The 26,077-nt window shown below is 43.8% G+C and overlaps 4 protein-coding genes and 2 pseudogenes across 5 annotated transcripts; 4 read left to right on the forward strand and 2 right to left on the reverse strand.

Moving 5' to 3' along the window:
* Positions 1-1,306: 1,306 nt before the first annotated feature.
* LOC121542374 (zinc finger protein 84) lies at positions 1,307-3,950 on the forward strand. 2 transcript variants are annotated; one of them, XM_041851776.2, is made up of 2 exons: positions 1,307-1,423; positions 2,152-3,950. In XM_041851776.2, the coding sequence occupies exon 2, from the start codon at positions 2,206-2,208 to the stop codon at positions 3,376-3,378; it is 1,173 nt and encodes a 390-aa protein (XP_041707710.1). In that variant the 5' UTR covers positions 1,307-1,423; positions 2,152-2,205; the 3' UTR covers positions 3,379-3,950. The 2 variants fall into 2 exon arrangements, with proteins under 2 accessions (XP_041707710.1, XP_041707711.1); XM_041851777.2 differs by lacking the exon at positions 1,307-1,423 and adding an exon at positions 1,430-1,591.
* A 510-nt stretch (positions 3,951-4,460) lies between these two features.
* Positions 4,461-15,800, forward strand: LOC121542816. Its single transcript, XM_041852372.2, has 4 exons — positions 4,461-4,711; positions 10,299-10,473; positions 10,620-10,754; positions 10,977-15,800. Exons 3-4 carry the CDS (start codon positions 10,638-10,640, stop codon positions 14,943-14,945), a joined length of 4,086 nt encoding a protein of 1,361 aa, XP_041708306.1. The 5' UTR covers positions 4,461-4,711; positions 10,299-10,473; positions 10,620-10,637; the 3' UTR covers positions 14,946-15,800.
* Positions 15,801-16,267: 467 nt separating this feature from the next.
* Positions 16,268-19,117, forward strand: LOC121542817 (zinc finger protein 90-like). The gene is made up of 5 exons (XM_041852373.1): positions 16,268-16,509; positions 16,801-16,976; positions 17,163-17,771; positions 18,036-18,305; positions 18,572-19,117. The coding sequence occupies exons 2-5, from the start codon at positions 16,811-16,813 to the stop codon at positions 18,832-18,834; spliced, it is 1,308 nt and encodes a 435-aa protein (XP_041708307.1). The 5' UTR covers positions 16,268-16,509; positions 16,801-16,810; the 3' UTR covers positions 18,835-19,117.
* Positions 19,118-20,709: 1,592 nt separating this feature from the next.
* On the reverse strand, positions 20,710-22,164 carry LOC121542819 (trypsin-3). The gene is made up of 5 exons (XM_041852375.2): positions 22,063-22,164; positions 21,740-21,902; positions 21,370-21,623; positions 21,100-21,236; positions 20,710-20,945 (listed from the first exon to the last, which is right to left on the reverse strand). The coding sequence occupies exons 1-5, from the start codon at positions 22,100-22,102 to the stop codon at positions 20,796-20,798; spliced, it is 744 nt and encodes a 247-aa protein (XP_041708309.1). The 5' UTR covers positions 22,103-22,164; the 3' UTR covers positions 20,710-20,795.
* Positions 22,165-22,253: 89 nt separating this feature from the next.
* LOC121542820 lies at positions 22,254-24,321 on the reverse strand (annotated as a pseudogene).
* Positions 24,322-24,740: 419 nt separating this feature from the next.
* On the forward strand, positions 24,741-26,041 carry LOC121542821 (annotated as a pseudogene).
* Positions 26,042-26,077: the final 36 nt, after the last annotated feature.

Raw genomic sequence — 26,077 nt, forward strand, 5'->3', positions numbered from 1 at the left:
GAGAGACCAGTTACTCCAAATCGTAGTATAAAATAGTATTTTTACTTAACTGCCATATACTTTTACTTTTTTTGCCAAACAGATACATGGTTACTCTTATTTGTAATACTAACCAGGAGAAGGACGGCAGGCATAGTCGTGATCGTTTGTCACTGCAGGCAAAGCACCCTCTGTGCTGTCAGGCATCTCATGATCAGAATCATCCAGGACAGCAACACCAAGACGCTTTCTTGCTCGCTGGTAAACTGACTCCCGAGCTTGTGAGCCGCCTCCTATATGTGTGAAATTAACCATATGCTTGTCATGATACATTTTGGTAATCACTTTTCAGTCCCTAAAATGACAAAATGTAGCAGCTATATTGCATCAGGATTAAATTATTAAACATTTTGTACAAGTAATATATTATTGGATTACAGTAGTATTACGTTTAACGCTGTCTACCTATCCTTACCCCAATCATTCCAGTGGAATCTAGACGGCACTGATCCCTGTTTAATACGGATCCGTCCACTGGCCGATGTGTATCTATCCTCAGGGGGAAAGTGCTGACTGCAAACAAAGGTGCTCCCACGAAGAATCTTAAAACTTGGTCCCTCATCTCTCCTGATCGCCCTCACCCAACGGGCACGTATTTCTCCATCAACAGGGAAATCGTGAAAACTCAGATACGGGAATTTCTGTTTGTTGTTTGAACAAAATGGTACACTGCAATAGCATCTTCTCGAAGATTGTGCCATGCTTCGGTGTTGGATGGGATACTGTTGCGATACAGACACCGGGAGAAAAGAAACAGCTAAATTAACATTCAGCTTTGACCAGGAATCAATATTTATCTAGCTATCATGCACAACAGTATTTGAATAGGTGAGTTACTATACATTCATGAATAAACTAACTGCCTAACAAAGGGTTAGATAGCTAGCTAAGTAAACTTGTTACATTACAGCCAGGCAGCAATGTAACGCTACCTTTTAACGTTATCGGTATCTGGTACTAAGTTGTTGTTAGCTAACGTTAGCCCACTTTTAAGTAACTAAGGCAGTGAACAATTATGAATTAACAATAACGTTAGCAAGTTACAAACCATTGCATATACGTAAACATTATTACTCTTAACTTTACTAATTTAACTTAAACGTACCTTTTGGAATTTGTTCAAGTAGCTAGCTTGCTAGTTAGTGGTCAACAGTTGTATTTTCGTTGAGAAGTCTCAGGTTACGGGCGAACGGAAGTGAAGTTAACCTGCTACGCGGAAAGGCGGAAGTTAGATGACGTCATCGTGAAAAGGGCCTATTTTGGGCTGAGTAATCCCTCTCGCTTCGCCTCTTCCTTTTTGACTCAACTAATCAACTTGCATTCTCCAACCCGACAGGCGGCAGTGTTACATTGTATTTGCAAGTTTACCCGCCAACGAAACGAAGTAAGTTGTATTTTCCACCTCGCTGCCGTGTTCCAAAATTCAGCCTATAAGGTTATGAAATATGAATAAGGCTACGTAGCAATAGCATAGCTAAATTACAAATGTCCGAATTTTAGATGATCAATGGCAGTAATATGAACGTGGACAGCAGTGACTCGCAGGTGTAAGGTAATGCTGCTAACGTTAGCTAGGCTAGCTATGTTTGGGGGATGGATAGCTAACGTTAGCTAGCTAACTATACTAACAAACATTTCCTAGGCTGGCTGGCTGGCTATATAGTTAGGTGTGTATATATACCAAATATAAGTACTTGTGTCGATCTATTATTAAGCTATAGTTTTCAGATTGGGTTTTCGCTTTTGAACACCCCGCTGGTCCAAGAAACAAAGACCGCCATATAGTCCATGATGAGGCTGACCCCCAAATATGGACCAGCGCCGGGCTTAATTTTGGGTGACGACGTTTCATAATGATTTACGACCCAGGTGTTAGCTGGCTTCTATAAGTATGTAGCTAACTTGCTACATATAGTGAAGTTATCGATATCACACAACTACTTAACAAGTTAGCTAGTTAAGTCTAAAGGCTAGCACACCCTACAGCTACCTACTGTTGTGTTGCTGAATTATGTGCTCCTCTTTTTATGCAATACTTCCCTGTGGATATATCATTTGTAATCAGTACTGTTGAACAGGCTTTCAAAACTAATATCCTTTTTGTTACTTCAGACACTCCAGAGAGACCCTATTCTACATGAATCATCGCATCAAGGACTGGTCAAGATGCAAAAGCGGAACTATATGAAAGGGAAAAGGGAGCTTGGTGATGGTGGACCCCCTTTTTGCTTTAGTTGTGAAATGATCTTTCCAGACCAAACGTCATTTCATGATCACTTTTGTCCAGCGGCGGGTTACATCTGCTCCTGTGGAACAGAGTTCTCCATGTATGTTGATATGATGGACCACAGCGGATTACATGAACCAGGCCACACCGTAATTAATTATAGCACCATAAAGAAGGAACAATATCAGAGGGAGAGGGAGTACAAGGAGCAGCTTTCGAGGCTGGTATTGAAGGCGGGGCAGGGAAGCTGGGCTGGGCAGGAAAGCTGGGCTGTGCCTGCACCAACTCCGATGCTATTGGCCCCTATGCAACAAGCCACAAAGCCTCCACCTGGTCCAAGTGCCCCAACAACGGACCTCTGGCACCAATTCCAGCCTGTGGTGTTGGTGGAGACCCTGCGCAAGTTTGGTAGGACAAAGCCCTACAGGTGTGCCTACTGTGAACTGGGCTTTGCAACAAAAGACTTACTCTTATGGCACCACAACACTCATGCAAGAAATAAAGTCCATGGCTGCCTGCGGTGCGGGTTGCTCCTGCTCAGCAACAACAAGTCACCCCAGCCTGGCCACCACCAGTGTGGCTCTTATCGGGCAACTCCTGAAACCAGATTCACCACTGCCACAGTGCTGAGTAACAGGAAACAGCCCGCGGGGTATGCTAAGAAGGTTGTCCAGCGTCAGCACTGTCCTGACCCGTTCAATGGGGAGCTACAGCTAGGGATGCATATGGTCTCACAGCAGCCCGTTCCAGGGACATCTGGAACAAAATACTTGAAGTGTAGAGTGTGTCAGGAGCTCTTCCAAACTGTCAAGCTGCTCGAGAGGCACCGTTGCACAATGGCGGCGTCCTTTTTTGCGCAGGAACTGGGTCAGACGTCTGGCAAACAGCTCAATGGTCACAGCAAAGGGAAGGAGGGGACCAGCCCATACTCCTTGCCTCGAAGGAATGGTGACAAGGAGCTGGCGTTCAACATTCAAACTTCGACGAATGTAACTGTATACGACCACAAGGCAGTAGGCCCAGATAGGGGCACCGGGTTGTCTGCCGTTTCTGTAAAAACAGAGGTTTCGGATGATGACTGTTTTGTGATTGACGATGCGTTCTCGTGCTAGTCGGAACTAGGAAACTCTGAAATTTCCGACTTGCTAACTGGTTGAACTCGGCACGTGTATAACTACAACCAGTTAGCAAGTAGGACATTTCCGTGTTTCCTAGTTCTGACTAGCACGTGAATGTGGCATAAAAGCGCCTTCACCAAACCAAGTCAGCTGTTATACCAACAATTAACCTCTTCCCTCCCAGTACTGCAGACATGAATAGTGCAAATGTGAACCCACTGCATTTGCAACGGACATAAACATCTTCTATGGGGTTTGGTCCCTTTTTGTAAGGTTATCTTATCTAACTATTCAATTTAAAACTAATCTGTCAGTAGCCTAGATTTTATTTTTTACCCCGTTTTTTAATTTTATTTTGAGTTGTGTGTTTGTCAAATGACATTGAAAATGTTACATATGCAGTATCAAATCAGTCTGTATGGGTCAGATAACCACAAACATTGTATGATAGTTTGTCTTTTGAAAATGCTGTTAGTTTTTTTTACAGTAGCTTAGCTGAACATTTGGTATAAGCAGCATTGGCCATTAGCCATTTATGTGGTCTTGGAATAAAATATTGTTTTGTTTCCGCTCTCTCCCTTTCCTTTGTAGCAACTAAGGTGTAATTATCTTTGTGTGTCTTTCATATTTCAGGGACTAATGCAATAGCTACAGCCATAAGTGATGGCTGGAAAAGGCTATACAAACACTCCTGACCTGCAAAACACATTTTTATTTCAGAATTACTTAAAATAAGGTTACGGTTAGAGGTAGGGTTAAGGTAAGGGTCAGTTTTAGATTTTGGTAGGTTGTTTTACAAGTCACGGTCTGTTATAGCCTCTGCCAATTAAGCATAATGAATATGCAGATAATGTATTCAATGATTGCTTGGGATAGCTCTCTGACATAGTTTGTCACTTGTGTATCCACATAGCATAGAAAAATAGAGGTTAGTCGTCTTAGGATATTTTGATATGAGAATTTTATAAGCACCGCACAGAAAGTTGTTTTGGGAAATAATTAGTATTAATTATTTTACACCGGTTGTCCACCTTTGATGAGGTAAGCAGGTGACGCCATTTCCGGCCTACCGGATGGTGAGTGAGGAGAAAAAACAATTGAATCACGAATACAATAAGCTCAAATTGTAAACAATGTCACACAACATTGTATCTGAACGTTGGCGAAAACATGAATGTTATGTGCAATGCATTATTTATACGTTTTGATATTTGTCGGCTTTGGACTACAACACGGTATGTTGACATTAGCTAGCTAGTAGCTTTCATCATGTCGACAGGTATCTAACTGGTGGTTCGAGGACAAGTCTGCACTAACACATATTTGGGTGAGTAACCACGAGTCTTACATTAAACAAATCTAGTTATGGCGGGCATGTTTCTTCTTTAGCTAGCTAGCTAACTGGATTTAGAGCATGTTTTCTAACATGTCGGCCTACCTGCAGAATTTCGCTATAGCTAACGTTAGTTGACCCAGTGCCTTCAGAAAGTATTCACACCCCTTGAGTTTTTCCACTTTTTGTTGTGTTATAGCCTGAATTTAAAATTGAGATTTTGTCACAGGCTACACACAATACCCCATAATGTCAAAGTGGAATTATGTTTTTAGATTTTTTTACAAATGAAAAGCTGAAATGTCTTGAGTCAATAAGTGTTCAACCCCTTTGTTATGGCAAGCCTAAATAAGTTCAGGAGTAAAAATGTGCTTAAGTTGCATGGGCTCACTCTGTGTGCAATAGTGTTTAACATGATTTTTGAACGACTATCTCATCTCTGTACATACAATTATCTGTAAGGTCCCTCAGTCGAGTTGTGAATTTCAGACAGATTCAACCACAAAGACCAGGGAGATTTTCCAATGTTTTGCAAAGAAGGGCACCTATTCGTAGATGGGTAAAAATAAAAATGCAGACATTGAATATCCCTTTGAACTTGAAGTTATTAATTACACTGGATGGTGTATCAATACACCCAGTCACAACAAAGATACAGGCGTCCTTCCTAACTCAGTTGCCAGAGAGGATGGATCAACAACATTGTAGTTACTCCACAATAATAACATAAATGACAGTGAAAGAAGGAAGCCTGTACAGAATAAACATTCCAAAATATGCATCCCGTTTGCAATAAGGCACTAAAGTAAAACTGCAAATGTGGCAAAGAAATTAACTTTATGTCCTGAATACAAAGCGTTATGTTTGGGGCAAATCCAACATTTACATTTACGTCATTTAGCAGAAGCTCTTATCCAGAGCGACTTACAAATTGGTGCATTCAAGTTATGATAGCCAGTGGGACAACCACTTATTATTTATTTTTTTATAGGGGGGGTAGAAGTATTACTTTAATACTATTCCAGGTATTCCTTAAAGAGGTAGGGTTTCAAGTGTCTCCGGAAGGTGGTCAGTGACTCCGCTGTCGTGGTGGAGCTTGTTCCACCATTGGGGTGCCAGAGAAGTGAATAGCTTTGACTGGGCTGTGCGGGAACTGTGCTTCCGTAGAGGTAGGGGGGCTAGCAGGCCAGAGGTGGATGAACATAGTGCCCTCGTTTGGGTGTAGGGTCTGATCAGAGCCTGAAGGTAATGAGGTGCCGTTCCCCTCACAGCTCCGTAGGCAAGCACCATGGTCTTGTAGTAGATGCGAGCTTCAACTGGAAGCCAGTGGAGTGTGCGGAGGAGCGGGGTGACATAAGAGAACTTGGGAAGGTTGAACACCAGACGGGCTGCAGCGTTCTGGATAAGTTGTAAGGGTTTAATGGCACAGGCAGGGAGCCCAGCCAACAGCGAGTTGCAGTAATCCAGACGGGAGATGACAAGTGCCTGGATTAGGACCTGTGCCGCTTCCTGTGTAAGGCAGGGTCGTACTCTCCGAATGTTGTAGAGCATGAACCTGCAGGATCAGGTCACCGCTTTGATGTTAGCGGAGAACAACAGGGTGTTGTCCAGGGTCACGCCAAGGTTCTTTGCACTCTGGGAGGAGGACACAATGGAGTTGTCAACCGTGATGGCGAGATCATGGAGCGGGCAGTCCTTCCCCGGGAGGAAGAGCAGCTCGGTCTTGCCGAGGTTCAGCTTGAGGTGGTGATCCGACATCCACACTGATATGTCTGCCAGACATGCAGAGATGCGATTCGCCACCTGGTTATCAGAAGGGGGAATGGAGAAAGTAATTGTGTGTCGTCTGCGTAGCAATGATAGGAGAGACCATGTGAGGATATGACAGAGCCAAGTGACTTGGTTTATAGAGAGAATAGGAGAGGGCCTAGAACTGAGCCCTGGGGGACACCAGTGGTGAGAGCATGTGGTGCGGAGACAGATTCTCGCCACGCCACCTGGTAGGAGCGACGTCAGGTAGGACGCAATCCAAGAGTGAGCAGCGCCGGAGATGCCCAACTCGGAGAGGGTGGAGAGGAGGATCTGATGGTTCACAGTATCAAAGGCAGCAGATAGGTCTAGAAGGATAAGAGCAGAGGAGAGAGAGTTAGCTTTAGCAGTGCGGAGAGCCTCCGTGACACGGAAGAGCAGTCTCAGTTGAATGACCAGTCTTGAAACCTGACTGGTTTGGATCAAGAAGGTAATTCTGAGAGAGATAGCAGGAGAGTTGGCTAGAGACGGCACGCTCAAGAGTTTTGGAGAGAAAAGACAGAAGGGATACTGGTCTGTAGTTGTTGACATCAGAGGGATCAAGTATAGGTTTTTTGAGGGATGCAACTCTCGCTCTCTTGAAGACTGAAGGGACATGGCCAGCCGTCAAGGATGAGTTGTTGAGCGAGGTGAGGTAAGGGAGAAGGTCTCCGGAAATGGTCTGGAGAAGAGAGGAGGGGATAGGGTCAAGCGGGCAGGTTGTTGGGTGGCCGGCCGTCACAAGTCGCAAGATTTCATCTGGAGAGAGAGGGGAGAAAGAAGTCAAAGCATAGGGTAGGGCAGGGCAGTGTGAGCAGGACCAGCGGTGTCATTTGACTTAATAAATGAGGATCGGATGTCGTCAAACTTCTTTTCAAAATGGTTGACGAAGTCATCCACAGAGAGGGAGGAGGGGGGGGGGAGGAGGAGGATTCAGCAGGGAGGATAAGGTGGTAAAGAGCTTCCTAGGGTTAGAGGCAGAGGCTTGAAATTTAGAGTGGTAGAAAGTGGCTTTAGCAGCAGAAACGGAGGAAGAGAATGTAGAGAGGAAGGAGTGAAAAGATGACAGGTCCGCAGGGAGTCTAGTTTTCCTCAATTTCCGCTCGGCTGCCCGGAGCCCTGTTCTGTGAGCTCGTCAAGCCACGGAGCAGGAGGGGAGGACCGAGCTGGCCGGGAGGATAGGGGACGTAGAGAGTCAAAAGATGCAGAAAGGGAGGAGAGGAGGGTTGAGGAGGCAGAATCAGGAGATCGGAGGGAGAAGGATTTAGCAGAGGGAAGAGATGATAGGATGGAAGAGGAGAGGGTAGCGGTAGAGAGAGAGAGCGAAGGTTGCGACGGCACATTACCATCTGAGTAGGGGCAGAGTGAGTAGTGTTGGAGGAGAGCGAGAGAGAAAAGGATACAAAGTAGTGGTCGGAGACTTGGAGTGAAATTAGTAGAAGAACAGTATCTAGTAAAGATGAGGTCAAGCGTATTGCCTGCCTTGTGAGTAGGGGGGGACGGTGAGAGGGTGAGGTCAAAAGAGGAAAGGAGTGGAAAGAAGGAGGCAGAGAGAAATGAGTCAAAGGCAGACGTAGGGAGGTTAAAGTCACCCAGAACTGTGAGGGGTGAGCCATCCTCAGGAAAGGAACTTATCAAGGCGTCAAGCTCATTGATGAACTCTCCAAGGGAACCTGGAGGGCGATAAATGACAAAAATGTTCAGCTTGAATGGGCTAGCGACTGTGACAGCATGGCATTCAAATGAGGAGATAGACAGATGGGTCAGGTGGAAAGGAGAGATGAGGATTCCTGTGCCACTGCCGCGCTGACCAGATGCTCTCGGGGTATGCGAGAACACATGATCAGACGAGGAAAGAGCAGTAGGAGTAGCAGTGTTTTCTGTGGTAATGCATGTTTCCGTCAGCGTCAAGAAATCGAGGGACTGGAGGGTAGCATAGGCTGAGATTAACTCTGCCTTGTTGGCTGCAGAACGGCAGTTCCAGAGGCTGCCGGAGACCTGGAACTCCACGTGGGTCGTGCGCGCAGGGACCACCAGATTAGAGTGGCAGCAGCCACGTGGTGTGAAGCGTTTGTATGGCCTGTGCAGAGAGGAGAGAACAGGGATAGACAGACACATAGTTGACAGGCTACAATAATGCAAAGGAGATCGGAATGAAATTAACTAAACATCTGGGAAAGCTAGAGAGCGGGGCCTCCCTCACTTACGTTTCACTGAAACACTCAAATATAACTCTCCCAACTTCCACTTTAGAAATGATAGAGTACCACTCTTCATATTTTCAGGCATGGAGGTAGCTGCATCATGTTATGGGATGCTTGTCATCGGCAAGGACTAGGGAGTTTTTTATTTTTATAAAAATAAACGGAATAGAGCTCAGCACAGGCAAAATCCTAGAGGAAAACCTGGTTCAGTCTGCTTTCCAACAGACACTGGGAGACAATTCATCTTTCAACAGGACAATAACCTAAAACACAAAGCCAAATATACACAGGAGTTGCTTACCAAGATGACATTGAATGTTCCTGAGTGGCCTAGTTACAGTTTTGACATAAATCGGCTTCAAAATCTATGGCAAGACTTGAAAATGACTGTCTGACAATGATCAACAATCAACTTGACAGAGCTTGAAGTATTTAAAAAAGAATGTGTAAATATTGTACAATCCAGCTGTGCAATGTTCTTTGAGCAGTGGTGTCAAGCTCATTCCAGGGAGGGCCTAGTGTCTGCTGGGTTTAGTTTTTTTACTTTCAATTAAGACCTAGACAACCAGGTGAGGGGAGTTACTTACTAATTAGTTACCTTAATTCAAGTACAAGGAAAGAGCGAAAACCTGCAGACACTTGGCCATCCGTGGAATTAGTTTTTGTCACTTGTGTCTTAGAGACTTACCCAGAAAGACTCACAGCTGTAATCGCTGCCAAAGGTGATTCTAACATGTATTGACTCGGGTGTAAATGAGATATTTCAGTATTTAATTTACAATAAATGTGAGAGAGAGAATCTAAAAACATGTTTTCACTTTGTCATTATAGGGTATTGTGTGTAGAAGGGTGAGAAAATATATTGAATCAGTTTTGAATTCAGGCTGTAACACAATAAAATGTGAAATAAGTCAAGGGGTATGAATACTTTCTGAAGGCACTGTAGCTAGCTGCCTACAGCGACGAGGAATGGATTTGATTTGGGAATTTCCGTAGTTAGTTATTTTCACTTCGATTAGATCTCCTGGATGTCAGACAGCCTCTATGGGTTGTGGTGACTACAACTTATCAATTTGATTCAATGCATGGAAGACAGAAGTTGAAACACTCAAACCCAACAGAACAACAATACATCAGTATGTGAGGTGCATGTGGGCTGCTGTTTGGTGAGACAATTTGAATGACAGCATGGAAATAATATGGGGATAAAATGTTGCACAGGCTGCTAAATACTGGTGCAAAAATACAGACACAAAATGTAGTGGTATGTTTTTATTTATATATATATATATATATATATATATATATATATTTATTTTTTTCAAGTAAGTAGCACAGCCCCATCCCTGTCTTGTCCCAATCTATGGAAGGGGTGTTCTTAGCCATTCTTGCAAGGGGCCCCACAGGGTGGGGGGATTATGTGTTGTGAGGGGCCCCAGAAAGACTGACTAACATTTCTGCTAAGGGGAAGTTAACTCAAAATACAACCTAACATGACTGTTAGGTCGATAACCCAAGACAGTTTTCGAATATGCATTTTGTTAAGTTATGATGTAGAATCAGGTGGCTCAAACCTTTCTTCTGTTAAGGTACCTGGAGACGGTAGTGGGGGTTACCTGGCTAGTTTGTGGTGGAAGAGGAGAAGCGTGTTTTGAACAAAAACTGGATGATCGTTCTTGCCTGGGCTGCTATTGGAGGATCTACGTTAAACATTTACATTTTCCTCATCAGTCCCGCCAGAGAGCCTGCCTAAAAATAAAGACAGTAAGTATTAAAATAGCATAAGAAAGTCACTCGTGATGGAAATACTAGCGTCTTGTTACTAGTATTCCAGAGGCTAGAAAAATTCCATCCTGAATCTAGTTTTAATGAGAATTCTCCTCTTGCCTATGTTTGGTTTGAAAACACAGAGCAAGAGACTGACTGACATGGGAAGTAAAATGTCCTTCAGTAGAGGAGTCAATGATGAGGAAACGGAGTCAGCCGTATCTGCTGTCCATAGCAACCCTCCTGAACCCTTGCCTGCCCTGACTAACGAGAAATCGGTAACTACTGATATTGGCAATGGAGACACTACTGTTCTAATGTGTCCCTCTTCAGGGTGTTTTCATGTCTATAACTGTGTATCTCATACAATATACCCATATGTTTGTCTGATATGTGCAGCGTTTGCCTGTTTCTATATTTGATTAAGACAGGCGCAAAAGGAAAGCATTACCATGTTTATACCCTTTAAAAAATATATATATATATTTTTTTTTTTACAGCCATCTGAAGAGAAGATCAGCAAAGAGGTAGACAACTGCCATAACATGCCCCCTATGAAGGAGCCCTTACAAAGGCCCCAACAACAGAGAAAAAGTAGAAGCCAGCAGAACAAAGTGGTAGCTGAATCCTCTGACACACTGTCACTACCAGGTACCCCTGTTTCGGCTGACCTTCCTAATTCTGGAAAGGTAAACTCTGGTGACATTAATCACAGAAGAACGCGCACAAAGACCCAGGCAAACGTGGAGAAAATGCATGTTAATTCACCTGTTACTGGTCATGCTAAAACTCACTGTGGAAGTGCCAATCCTGAAGGGAATTTATCACTTATTGGGAGTGAGCAAACAATGAACTGTGTCACAAAAGAGCTGGTGGATGTAACAAGGCCAGCAGAGGTAGACGTTGTTAGGAAACGTGGTCGCCCTCACAAGAAGGCAAAGATGCTGCATACTGTGCTACAAACAGAGCAGAGTTCTTCTCATCTGAGCACTGCAGAATCGAAGGATTGGAGTGAAACAATGACTGACAGAGCGAATGCCATTTCTTTTACTACAAACTGTGTGGAAAACAGGGATGACAAGTCTCTCAGAGCTAGGGAAACAAAAGCAGTCCCTCTAAACCGTGAACCAAGCAATACAATGGTGTCTGTTCTTGACTCGTCGCCCCAAGACCATCAACCAGCCGAATCCAGCCCTGTGGCTCTCTCACCCTTGGAACCAAAAAGGAAAAGGGGACGACCGAAGGGGTCGACCAAGAAACGACCAGGAAAAACCATGAACACTATTTCAGTGCAACAATCCCATGTAACAGAAGAAAAAATTGTCATTAAAAAGGAACCTGATGAGATGCTATCTGAAGAGGAAAAGAGAGGAAACATTGGTCCTCAGCCTGAGGAAGCTCCTGTTGAGCCTAAACACAGAGTAGGACGACCACCAAAGAAAACAACGCTCGTGAGGCAGTTTGCATTAGCACAGAGAAAATCACAGAGAAAATCATGTTCCATTGCAGCATCTGTGAATTCCCAGGATATTTCACCACAACATCAGAAGATTGAGACTGAACGTTCACTAGATTATATAGCAAGGCATGTGTCTGTGTCACTTAGTCGCGTTGATTCTCAGAGAGGTGGGAGGTCAAGTGGGACTGCTGATGTGATCTCTAATGTGAAGTGTGAGGATATTGAAATAGAGCTGGGTGATTTTAATTCCGTGGCACAGTCAAATTGTCTCATGTCTTTTCAATGCCACACTGACACCAGTGTGAAGGTTGAGCCCTGTAGTACTAGTTGTGACGGCACTGAGTTCAAAAAGCCACTCAAAGTTGACAAACGCAGAGAAACTGCTGGCACTGCTCCCAGAAAGCGATGCCGGTTCGTTTTTGGAAAAACGAAGTACAAGAAGGGAAAGAGGAAAAGGTGCATTGATAGAGGTAGACTCCAACGTGAGATCTCACAGGGAGATCCAAACACCATGTCAAAGCAGGCCGATGAAGGCAATGGTGACGTTGGAGAGGGGATGGACTGTGGCGAATCAGCATGGGAGTATGAGGGTAACACAAATGACAGCTTTTCAAATGGAAGTAAATCAACAGATGAAGGATTTAAAGATTTACCTGAGAGTCACCAAAATCCAATCATCACTGATGTAAACATATTAGAAACGCATGAGTCCTTTTCGAAATCAGATGTTGTACAAGGTGAGGAATTCACAAGTAAGAAAATCAAGAAGGAGAGAGATGGTGTAGGCGATGAAACTGAATATAACTCAACAAGCAGTTGTCTGAAGGCTAGGGGTCGACCAAAAGGGAGACCAAAAGGCACAGGGAAAACCTGTGAGTACTGCGGTCGCCATTTTGATTTTGTGTCTGTATATACCGTCCATCTACGCACTCATACAGGCGAAAGGCCCTATAAGTGCATTGATTGTGACCAAGACTTTGCCCAGCTATCTAACTTAAAAAGTCATATCAAGAAACATAACAAGCGCTGTGGGCCTCTGAAGTGTCCTTATTGCAAAATCAAGTTCAGTAATTCAAAGGAATTGCTTGCTCATTGCAAGTGGCACTCGCAGAACCCGAACCAGGACTCTGAGTTTGGGAGGAATACGAAGGATAACAGAAATGATGCCACTCATACACCCCCTGTTTCCCTGAAAGAACGGAGGAAAAGGGGGAAAGGGGGGATACTCAAATGCCACATTTGTGGGAAAGTATTTCCCTTTTGGTCTGGTCTACAGGTTCACATACGTATGCACACTGGGGAAAAACCATATATCTGTAAAGTATGTGGGAAAGCCTTTAGTAATCGCTCATCAATTCGTATTCATGAGGTGACACACTGGTCCATTAAGCCTTACAACTGCAATAGGTGTGGGAAGAGTTTCACTCAGTTGTCATCTGCAAAAAAACATCCCTGCAAGGGTCTGCGGGAGAGTAATGACAGAGAAAGCCGGAAGAAGCCTTTCATATCTTTTACATGCCACATCTGCGAAGAGAGATTTGTTCAGCGGCGTCAGTACAAAACCCACCTGAAAACCCATGCTGGTGCGAAGCTCTTTCGCTGTTTATTCTGTGACCAGCTGTTTAGTGTGATGTCAGAATTTGAAGAGCACCACCAATATTGCACCAAAGTTAGGGGGGAGAAGATGACATCCAAATCTGAATTTAGGATTTGGAAACCTAGAGCCCCTAATCAGCAGAGATCGCAGCAGCCAAGGGTCAAGATTCATTCACCAGTCAAGAGTCATTCACCAGTCACCCAATCAGTATTTCCTGCAGCTGCTGATAGTCAACCATTTCAGAACCTTGGACAGAGTTCAGCTTCCTCTGCCTCGTTGCTGAACTGTGAACCTACCCCACAGCAAAAACCAAGTGGTCATCAGTCTTCACAAACCCATCCCAAAAAAGCCATTGCTACAACTCTGCGCCCCTTCCAAACATGCATTATACCCACAAATAATCTCACCCCCCTTGTATCAAAGTTGAACAGCCTAGATCGTAAATCTGACCCAAGGAAGTACTTATGCCCACGTTGTGGACGACTCTTCAGACACACAGGGAGACTCCGAGCCCACATGCTAACTCATGCCCACAGTCAGAGCTACACCTGTGACTGCTGTGGAAAGACCCTGGAAAGCTGGAAAAAGCTTTGGCTCCACCAGCGAGTCCACAGACAGAAACTAGGACGGTTCTCATGTCCAAAGTGTCGTCAAGGTTTCCGCTTTGTTGGGCCCTACAAGCAGCACATGCTGCGAGAACACCCTGAGTACCAGTGGATCGATGAGAGACCAAACAAAACTCTCCAAGGACTTGACCAGCAGCAGTGCCTGCCTTATCAATGTGAGGAGTGCAACACCAGCTTCAGGACACTAGATTTGCTTTTCAATCATCAGCTTTGCCATTCCTCACCAGGTGACCACAGTATGTGGATACAGGACGACTGCTATGATTACTCTCCATCGACACATGAACATGATGTACCTTACAACATGAATGGATTTGAACCTCACATGAACAGTGGCGTAACACACACCCATCAGGAACTCCACCATAGCTACTACCCTTCTCCACCTCTTCAAGCAAACCACCCACAAGGTTCACATCTCCTTCATTACTTTTCCAATCATTCAGACCTACCCCATTCACTGTCACCCCTTATACCCGTGCCTCCCCCAATGCAACACCCAGGTTTCCAACCAGGCCTCCAGTCATATGACTCCACCCAGCCACTCACAAGCTCTCTATCACCACTGTACTCACAGGTAGAGACCATTCCAAACCCTGACAGAAAAGAAGGGAATGTAAACAGGAAGCGGAGTAGAATTTATGGGAATGCGACTAAACGTGCTGCTAGATCCAAGGAGGACAAGGCGACAACGGGGGGGTTGGATTGTGCGGAGTGCGGTGTTCAGTTTCCTGCTGTCTCACAACTGTATGAGCATTATTTGCAGCATGCCAGGGGAGAGGTGTAAGAAGCGAAAATGGGGGACCTTTTTCTATCACAAGGGCACGTTATCCCCCCCCCCCCCCCCCATCTCTTGCTCAGAGGTTTACCTCTATCAGTTTAGAAATGACTCATAGGTCAACCAACAAAAATGGCATTTTTAACACATAAGGAGTTGTTTGGTTGTTGTATTGATGTTTGAGTGTATATTCTGTTGAATGGAGATTTTTACTCTGGTTGCTTGTTGGGCATTAGGGAAGCTGATTACTTTTGGTTGTTATTTGAATTACTTACACTATGATCAATTTTAAGTTGACAGTATTTTATTTTTCATTGGTCCCCTAACTTCACCTTTTTGTGGGAAAATGGAAATCTGAAAAGATGGTAAGTGCTTTTATACATTGGAGTAGGTGTAGCAGCAATTTTTCAATGGTAGTTTGAGTGTAAATTACAATGCTTTATCATGGAACATTGTCATACCTCTTAATGTCATTATTAACCACTTACTGTCAGACTGATGCTCAACTGATGAAAAATAATGTTGTAATTTAGTCTACCAATACAAGTGATTAACATCTATTTTTATTCTGTCCATTTATTTAAAAGAAAATTCTAAACCTCATGTTTTGCAAGTTACAGTCATTTATTCTGTGGTTAAGTGTTAATTTGTAACTTTTGCAAGATATCTTTTCACTGCAAATACTCTAGTCTTTTTAACTAATAGGCCTACATTCCCTCATGTTTACAGAAAGTTATTTTGTTTAGAAAAGCAATTCTTGTTCTGTTGCTGATGAACTGACAGCTGTTTACATACTGTATATTTGACTTTCTAGCTTCACTCCGTTATTAATGTGTCAGACAAAAATAAAAGCCACTTTTCTTATGTTGTGTTTATTTAATTGCAGACATATAGCCTAGCACAAATACATATGTAGGCCTACAGGACACATGTCATGTGGGATTCACATGCTGGTTCGAATTATTTAGTTGTAGAATGCCCCTTTGAAGGCTCTGCTCTCATGGAAGTATTACATGGTTCTGTAGTTTGGTCACTGTGGAGAACAAACAAACTTTTCCCAGATGATGGGCAGTCAATGTAAGGTTAAACATCTTGCAAGAATTTAACTTTGAATTCAGATCGATGTGTTATGGACTACATTTTAATCTTAAGAACATGATCTGTGAGACTAATTTCAATTGTGACTAAATGTAATTACTATTCATTGCAATTTTTTGCGCCCTTATAGTATAACATTGTAATAAAGCCTTATTATAATGATGAGGCGCCGCTAATATTTTATTACGGTTACAAACGACAGAATGGGGCGTGATCCAAATGGGTGGCAGTAAATCAGTCACGCCACCTTCAAAACATTGGGGTGAAAAACCTTTTCTTCACATTCCCATCATCGGATGCGCACCGGTTGACATCGAAAATGGAGAAGATGCATATCATTTTGTTATAATGCAAATATGTTGTTTCTTCTACTGCAAACAAGAGATGTAGTTTACCGGTATCTTTGAAATATTTAACACCCGTACATTAAACCGCAAGGGACAGAGGATCCATTGAATCTTGAGGAGCAGGCAAGGTAGGCGACAGAATTTGAGGTTAATGACGGTCACAGCCATATTCCATACATGATATCTTGCACCAATTAGTCACCGAGTTATCCTGCATGAATGCGTTCTGTTTTGACCAAAATATGTGATCTTTACTGCGTAGGCTATAAACTGAAGAAATAGCTCAAATGTGTTATTCAACCATGTGGGAAAAGTAGTCTGATCTGTGACCAGAGTGTGGTTCTACAGCTGACAGACTGTTTATAGTAAAGACCAAATGTTCAAGCCATTTCTTATTGATGTGCCCACTAATCTCAAAGAAACAGTCAGATGGAGACAGTATGTGGTAAAGGAGGGACATTGGATGGTGACACACTGATGGTCAGCATTAAACAAGAGGAAGAAGACCATATGGAGCAGATGTCCAATGGTCCATCGTCATCTGACACGCTCATCAAACAGGAGAAAGAAGAGGGCCTAGAACAAGGCAGTAAAGGTGGGTCCAAATAAGTGTTTACGAATCCTGTAAGCCAACACTTGCACAGAAACAAAATAGTTGTATTGATCATTTTACAACACATGATACAATATATTAGTCTCATATATTCAACCTTGATAGTCAACACATTTTCTTCCCTCGCGCCTGCTATCCCACTATATCACGGTCGCACTTCAACTCCAGCTCCGGACGACCAACTCCCTAAGGATGAACCAGACACCCTGGAAGAAGGAGAGGAGGAGAAGCAGAGGAGGGTAAAGACAGAGGAGAGGTCCTGGTCTGCTGTTGAGACTGAGGATGTCTCGGGGTCAGACTCGAGTTGGCGCTGCAGGCTGTGTCAGCGCTGCTTCAGTTCCTCCTGGGAGCTGACGGGACACTGCTGTACCGGCATCGCGGGGGAGGACGGGGTCGCCCACGGCCACAAGGTCAAACTGGAGTTCCGGTGCCCAGTGTGTGGCGACCGCTTCCTCCGGCCCACTGCCTTCATCATGCACAAGCGCAGCCACATGGGCCAGTCCCAGTACGTCTGTGGGGTCTGTGGACGGACACTCAAGAGCCTGCGCAAGCTGGCCTCCCACAGGCGCTCACACTCCCGCCGCCGCAGGCCTGTGGCTGAACGACAGCAGTTCCATGACTGCAGCCGGAGCTTCTGCAACCTGACGGCACTCAGAAGCCACCGGGAGAGACAGCATGGAGAGGAGAGGAATTGGGAGGATGAGGCGGACAGGGCGGTGAGAGAGGGAGAGGAGGGAAGCACTGCAGTGATCTCTAATGATTCAACCAGAGTTTCAGGTAAGGCTGGTTCTTTATTAGTACTTCCTTTTGTTTAGGCTATGGATTAACCTCTCATTTGCAAGGTACTTGTAATTCTGTGAACTTGTGTCTTGAATCTGATTATTCTGATCTAGATATGGTAGGTATCTTGTTATTTTCTCTTTCCAATGACTCAGTATTTACCTGTATTTGACAACCTTTCCTCTTTGCAGCAAATCACCACATCACTTGTGTATCCACTGGTTCTCCTGACCCTGTCTAATTTGCTCTCTCTTCCCCCAGCACAGCCTCCCCAGTCTCCTCAGTGCCATCAGTGCTTCATGACCTTTCGGGATGCAGAGACAGAAGAGAGGCATTTACGCTTCAAGCACCCAGTGGAGTATGAGAGACATCTCCGAGGTCGCACAGTGTTTGCCTGCTGTGTCTGCGACCTTACGTTCCTGTCCTCCCGCCTGCTCTCAGCTCACCAACGCACCCACAGCAAGTGGAGTCTGCCCCCCACTGGCCCAGAAGTCTCTTTGCAAGAAAGCACAGGCAGAGGAGAGGCAGAGGGTATATATAATTTTTTGAATTATTTTAAAACAGTCTATGTACATATTATTTGTTTCAGTTGTCACATGTTTTATAATATTTTATTTTCGGTGTTTTATAAAATAAAATAAAATGTTTCTATTGTCACACACCGAATAGCTGCAGTGAAATGTGTTGTTTTACCGGGTCAGCCATAGTAGTACGACGCCCCTGGAGCAAATTAGGGTTAACTGTCTTGCTCAAGGACACATCGACAGATCTTTCACCGTGTCGGCTTGGTATTTCAGGTATGGACAATGAAAAAAACAGAGCTGGTCCAACGAGCTGTGAGCACTGTCATATCATCTTCAATGACCCTCGAACCTGGGAACGTCACATGACGGCCAAGCACCCCCCATCTCTGTCGACACCTACTTCACCAGGGAATGCCTACCTGACTTCTAGACCTGCCAGGGGTCAACTACGACCCTATCGCTGCTCCACCTGTGGAGAGAGATTCATACAGGAAAGCACCCTGACCAAACACTGCACCGAGGCACACGCCAGCTGAGAGAGGATGGTTCTGGGAGCATAGATACCAAGATGAAGAGGACAAGAGGCAAGTTGAAGCGATATATAGGATTGTTTTCCAGGAGGGCCGTGACTAACTATTTACAAAGTTGTTTAATGAAGAAATGACGTGTCACTTATGAGATGGATCCTATCATTTCATTGTAGGCCTTAGTGTCAACCGTTATGCCAACTCTCTCCAACACCAACAGAATCCTCACAAAATCTATTTTGAATTCATATCTCTTCTAGGGCTGTGACGATACCAGTATCGCAATATTTTTTCCATGGCAAAAATGAAAACACGAAGCAGAGCTGACTCTTTGGTTCTTTTATTTTCCAAGCTATAGCTTTGAAAATAAATACATGTGATTCTGGATGAAAACGTAATGATGTTTGTTTCCAACATTAGGGCTGTTTCCCTAAGTTAAATCCACTTAGTGTTTTGTTTCCTTGCCACGATACTAACTGGTATCGTCCCGGCCCTAACAACATGAAAAGATCGTGTCAAAATGGAGTTTTCAAAATAAAAGCATGACCATATTTAATAGAGATTCACATAAAAAAATAAAAACATTCACCTGTGCCATGATTAAAGATAGGATGAAAACAGACCAAACCAGCTTTTGATCATTTTGATAGTAATAATGTCTGTGCTACGACATGTACACTACATGACCAAAAGTATGTGGACTCCTGCTCGTTGAACATCTCATTCCAAAATCATGGAGTTGGTCCCCCCTTTGCTGCTACAACAGCCTCCACTCTTCTGGAAAGGCTTTCCATTAGATGTTGGAACATTGCTGCGGGGACTTGCTTCCATTCAGCCACAAGAGCATTAGTGAGATCAGGCTCGCAGTCTGCGTTCCAATTCATCCCATAGGTGTTCGTTGGGGTTGAGGTCAGGGCTCTGTGCAGGCCAGTCATGTTCTTCCACACCGGCATTGTCATGCTGAAACAGGAAAGGGCCTTCCCCAAACTGTTGCCACAAAGTTGGAAGCACATAATCGTCTAGAATGTAATTGTATGCTGTAGCGTTAAGATTTCCTGTCAATGGAAGTAAGGGGCCTAGCCCGAACCATGAAAAACAGCCCCAGACCATTAGTCCTCCTCCACCAAACTTTACAGTTGGCACTATGCATTGGGGCAGGTAGCGTCCTCCTGGCATCCGCCAAACCCAGATTCATCCGTCGAACTGCCAGATGGTGAAGCGTGATTCATCACTCCAGAGAACGTGTTTTCACTGCTCCAGAGTCCAATGGCAGCGAGCTTTACACCACTCCAGCCGACGCTTGGCATTGCGCATGGTGATCTTAGGCTTGTGTGCGGCTGATCGGCAATGGAAACACATTTCATGAAGCTCCCGACAAACAGTTCTTGTGCTGACGTTGCTTCCAGAGGCAGTTTGGAACTAGGTAGTTCAACCTAGGATAGACCATTTTTACGCGCTACGCACTTCAGCGCTCAGCGGTCCCGTTCTGTGAGCTTGTCTGGCCTACCACTTCGCGGCTGAGCTGTTGTTGCTCCTAAACGTTTCCACTTCACAATAACACCACTTACAGTTGACCAGGGAAGCTCTAGCAGGGCAGAAATTTGACGAACTGACTTGTTGGAAAGGTGGCATCCTATGACGGTGCCACGTTGAAAGTCACTGAGCTCTTCAGTAAGGCTGTTCTACTGCCAATATTTGTCTATGGAGATTGCATGGCTGTGTGCTCGATTTTATACACCTGTCAGCAACGGGTGTGGCTGAAATAGCAGAATCCACTAATTTGAAGGGGTGTCCACATACTTTTGTATATATAGTGTATGTTCCTCTAGAACAGGCATTATCCAACCAGTTAGTGAAAAAAATAACCGAAGACGGTGTTTAAAAGTAAAATATATTTTATTTTCTATTGACAGTTGTTGTTATCATGGGTTTCTGTCTTAAGAGAAGATGTCTCTTCCAGTCTAGATCAATTAGTTGGAGGACATGGTGCTGCTGATCCAGGATTTGTAGTTGCAGACCTTGGTGTAGACACCAGGCTTGTTCCTCTGGGCACAGCCATAACCCCAGGACACAACACCCTGCAGCTGACCATTGCACACCACGGGGCCACCGGAGTCTCCCTAATAGAGAGAGGGGGAGACAGAAATTAAAGGTGAGCAGATTTGTTTCAGGGTATCAGTCAGTCTAGGTTGAAGGATGGGTATTGGAAATTATAGAATCATATTTTCATTAATTATGTTAATGGAACAGTGGAAGTGCTTCAACTCAGCTTACCTGGCAAGAGTCCTTGCCTCCCTCCATGAAGCCAGCGCAGAACATGTTGGAGGTGATCTGTCCAGGATAGGCACTGCTGCAGCTGCTGCTGCTCAGGATGGGGAGATCCAGGCACCTCAGAGTGTCGGGGTAGTTGCCTAGAGACAGGCAGAAGAGGATTAGTTTCTCAAACATTCTTTGGTTCTGAGTGGTCAGTGATATAATTGATCATCAGTTTGATAAACAATGAATACCAAAAGTATTTGTGGGCATATTGTTGATGCTACTCACTGCTGCTACCGGATAGGTTTCCCCAGCCAGAGACCAGACAGCGGGTGCCAGAGCTGGCACAGCTGGAGGGCAGAGCCACGGTGCTCACATAGCTGTTCAGAGAGACGGGCTTGCTCAGTTTGATCAGCATGATGTCGTTGTCCAGGTTGCGGCTGTTGTAACTGGGGTGCATGATGACCTTCACTGAGTCGATGAACTGCTCAGTGCCCTCGTTGATGGCAATGTTGTGCTCACCCAGGCGCACCTGAATGCGGCTGGGGAGAGCGAGAGGGGAGGGTTAATAAGATGTACTTAGACAAATACAGTTTCATGTCAAACGTACTGTAGATGGCTTTGGTAACATTTGAAGAAAGTTTAATCAGTCACTTACGACTTGTAGCAGTGAGCAGCAGACACCACCCATGTGCTGGAGATCAGGGAGCCACCACAGAAGTGGTAGCCAGACTGCAGAGACACCTGGTAGGGTGCAGAGTTTTTTCTGCACTCATACCCTCCAACAATCTTGTCATCCTCATCCTCAATGGGGGCGGCGACTGAGTGGGAGAGTAAAGGAGAAATCTTTGTAAAGAAAAATGTAAAATGTACCAAACTTTTCAAGCAGTGTATACTTATAGCTTAATTCAGATTTATTTTCATGCAGTCTCCAATCTCTAGGCCCACATATTATTTCCTGTTGAATGGCCCGGTACTCACATGCCACAGCGAACAGAGCGAGAAGAATAATGGTCTTCATGGTTGAGTCCGTCTTTGCCTTGGTGCTGAGCTACTGTCAGAGCCCTTTATAAATCCACTTTGTCCTCTGCCATTGGTCAGTTCCAAGGACATACAGGTATACATTTCCATTGGTACCTGTCTCTCAAACAGTAACTTGCGTGTGAACGGACAGATGGCTAACGAGGCTCCTTAACTGATGATGTGTGCTTAACGGCATTAGCTTACATCCCTATGTAAATTCCTATAATGTTAAACTGAATAGACATTTCCCCTTTTTTTGACTCATCATTGAAGCAATATAGAAATGTGTATCCATACAGTGCTTGGTTTGTGTCACAAACGTTCTCCGAAATAGATTCACTATGAGGCCTCAAGGGGGAGTTTCATGACCCAGCATTTAAAGTAAGCCTGGCATTTTGCAACGGTTTCCAGTCTTGGTCAGAAAGGAGTGTGTCTAAGGGTTCTTCAGCTTAATTTATCAATATAGGCTGTTTGTTACTGAGCCTATTTCATTTATATAAAAAGAGCTTTAAAACAAACAGTATAACAACATGAATCATATGATCATGATATCTAATTGTTGTAATCTAATGATATCATGTTTTTCTTCCTTTATTGGTTTATTCACCTCAGAAATACCTATACATCCTGTACAGTATCATAGATGGTGTTACAAATACAGCATAATGTCACTCATCTTTTGCACATTTTCAGAATGTATTTAATTGCATATAAATTCATGAAAGGCATTATTTTTCCATATTCAGGGACAGGAAATTATTTTTTGATTGTGACTAGAATGTAATTCAATGGAATAGAATAATGTAATGCTCTATTATGCATTAGGAATTTTTCTTGGCATCATTACAGGCAAAACATGGCAGATATGACAAATATAAACACATAACATGACATAACAAGGTTTAAAAGTTTGGTACAATGTGAACACAATGAATAGAATAGATGTTTAGTCTGGACAGGAATGGTTGGTACTGTTTGCTCAGTGAGATTATGATGTCATGGGGAATTGTTTCGGCCTTACAGGTGGTGTGTGACATGTAGGTGTGTTTGCCCGTGTTTTTCTGAAGCATGTACCAAGTCGAGCTACTGATCAGCCAATTTCTCGCAAATCCAGTGCCGCCATGAACTACATCTTAGATAATTCCAGTTTCTCTCTTGGTCATTGAAGGTGTTAACCTCAGCACAGTCCTCATTAGAGTTTATAGTGGCACCATTTGGCTCACCAGGAGACCAGAACCCTGTGGTCATTGGTGTCCCGTCCACCCATTTCCAAGTCCCCTTTGTCTCTCTGTCAGTCAGACCAATCCAGAAAAACTTTTTAAATGTACAGATGAATTCCTGTTCCTCTCTGCTGTTTATAATCACCAGGTCTGCTCCTCTCTTTAGACAGTTCTGTCTGCTCTCATCCCAGGATTCAGTCCTATCGGAGATGTAGTACAAACTGGAACCAAACTTCTTCCATACTTCAGGGCAGGTTTGATTCAGCATAGTGTACCTTCTCTTTAGATCTGCCTTTTCTTTATCCAGGTTTTTGTTTTGGATCTGTAGCTCGTCTCTCTGTTCAGTCAGGTTGTTGTTGCTGGTTTTATAAACTAACAACCTCTCCTCCAAACTGACAGTGACTGTATTATAGTACACTGACAAATTTGACCGTAGTCCACTCATCATAATCACCACAGTCTCGTTCCTCCCTTTTAATGCATTTTGTGTTGTCAATGATACACTCTGACATCGTCATGTTATTTTCCTCTGTCATTCCAATTCAACTATAACATAAACTGTACTCTAATGCGCCTCTGTGCTGCTCTGTGACTGTGCAGTGTACTCACTGTGCTGGGGTTAAGACCCTAGGGAACAGGAACACATTTTTCACACCCGTGAGAAAGGAAACGACAATGGAACCACCCACCATGCAATTGTTAAAAGTGTACAAATATACAACTACATTTTGTGTGTATGAAAATAAGAATTTGAATAATGCGGATGCTTGTGTCACTTCAGGTGGACATAATGTTTTTTGCAGGTAGGGTAATGTTTGAGCATCAGATATAGGCCCACTGTTCACAGAAGTGCAAATCCTTGTGAAGATCAGATAATGTGGCCGGTGGAGTGGGTATATAACAGTTTGTCTTCATGATTGAGTCCTGTGTAGCAGCCAGTGGTGTAAAGTACTTAAGTCGTTTTTTTTGGTATCTGTACTTTACTTTACTATTTATATTTTTTACTACTTTTACTTTTACTTCACTACATTCCTAAAGAAAATAATGTACTTTTTACTCCATACATTTTCCCTGGCTCCCAAAAGTACTTGTTACATTTTGAATGCTTAGCAGGACAGGAAAATTGCCTAATTCACACACTTATCAAGAGAACATCCCTACTGCCTCTGATCTGGCAGATCCACTAAACACATGCTTCGTTTGTAAATTATGTCTGAGTGTTGGAGCGTGCCCCTGGCTATCCGTAAATTTAAAAAACAAGAAAATGGTGGCGTCTGGTTTGCTTAATATAAGGAATTTGAAATGATTTATACTTTTACTTTTGATACTTAAGTATATTTAAAACCAAATACTTTTAGACTTTTACTCAAGTATGATTTTACTGGGTGACTTTCACTTTTACTTGAGTCATTTTCTATTAAGGTATCTTTACTTTTACTCAAGTATGACAATTGGGTACTTTTTTCACGACTGGTAGCAGCCAAAAAAACAATCATGAAGTACGTTATTCTCCTGGCTCTGTTTGCCATTGCATGTAAGTCCTTGCTTTACTCAATGAGAGAAATTCTCAGAAACTTTGTTTAAGTTCGCATTGGTGTTCATCCTGTGGTAATACTTGGTGAATATTTACTGAACACAGGCACTGTTCTGTTTGCATGAGTTGTATTTCCATGCAATTTCACACAGATTATTTCTGTATGTATTTCAGTCGCTGCCCCCATTGAGGATGAGTATAACAAGATTGTCGGAGGGTATGAGCGCAGAAAGAACTCTGCACCCTACCAGGTGTCTCTGAACTCTGGGTAACACTTCTGTGGTGGCTCCCTGATCTCCAGCACATGGGTGGTGTCTGCTGCTGACTGCTACAAGTCGTAAGTGACTGATAAAACTTTCTTCAAAAAAATGTACCAAAGCCATCTACAGTATGTTTGACATGAAACTGTATTTGTCTAAGTACATCTTATTAACCCTCCCCTCTCGCTCTCCCCAGCCGCATTCAGGTACGTCTGGGTGACCACACAACATTGCCGTCAACGAGGGCACTGAGCAGTTCATTGACTCAGTGAAGGTCATCATGCACCCCAGTTACAACAGCCACACTTTTGGTATTCGTTGTTTATCAAACTGATGACAAATGATATCAGTGACCACTCAGAACCAAAGGGAGAATGTTTGATATACTAATCATATTCTGCCTGTCTCTAGCGTTCTGCCTGGATCTCCCCATCCTGAGCAGCAGCAGCTGCAACAGCGCCTATCCTGGACAGATCACCTCCAACACGTTCTGCGCTGGCTTCATGAAGGGAGGCAAGGACTCTTGCCAGGTAACCTGAGTTGAATTAATAGTGCACCTTTCCACTGTTGTCCTTTTCATTTGATTTGTTAAAAGCTCTCATCTGTTGTGATTAACCAGCTTCAACCAATATTGAAAGATGCACCTCTAACCACCTTTCTCTTGTCCCTCTTCCTTAATCTCTCTATCTCTTTCTTTCAGGGAGACTCCGGTGGCCCCATGGTGGGCAACGGGCAGCAGCAGGGTACTGTGTCCTGGGGAACAAGCCTGGTGTCTACGTCAAGGTCTGCAACTACAACTCCTGGATCAGCAGCACAATGTCCTGCAACTAATTGATTTATACTGGAAGAGACATATTCTCTAAGACAGAAACCCATGATAACAACTGTTATGAGAAAATAAAAACACCATATTTTGACATTAACCACTGTCTTTGACTTATTAATTCTTTAAAGTGCAT

This window comes from Coregonus clupeaformis, unplaced genomic scaffold (genome assembly GCF_020615455.1).
Source record: "Coregonus clupeaformis isolate EN_2021a unplaced genomic scaffold, ASM2061545v1 scaf1640, whole genome shotgun sequence".
Classification (NCBI taxonomy): Eukaryota; Metazoa; Chordata; class Actinopteri; order Salmoniformes; family Salmonidae; genus Coregonus; species Coregonus clupeaformis.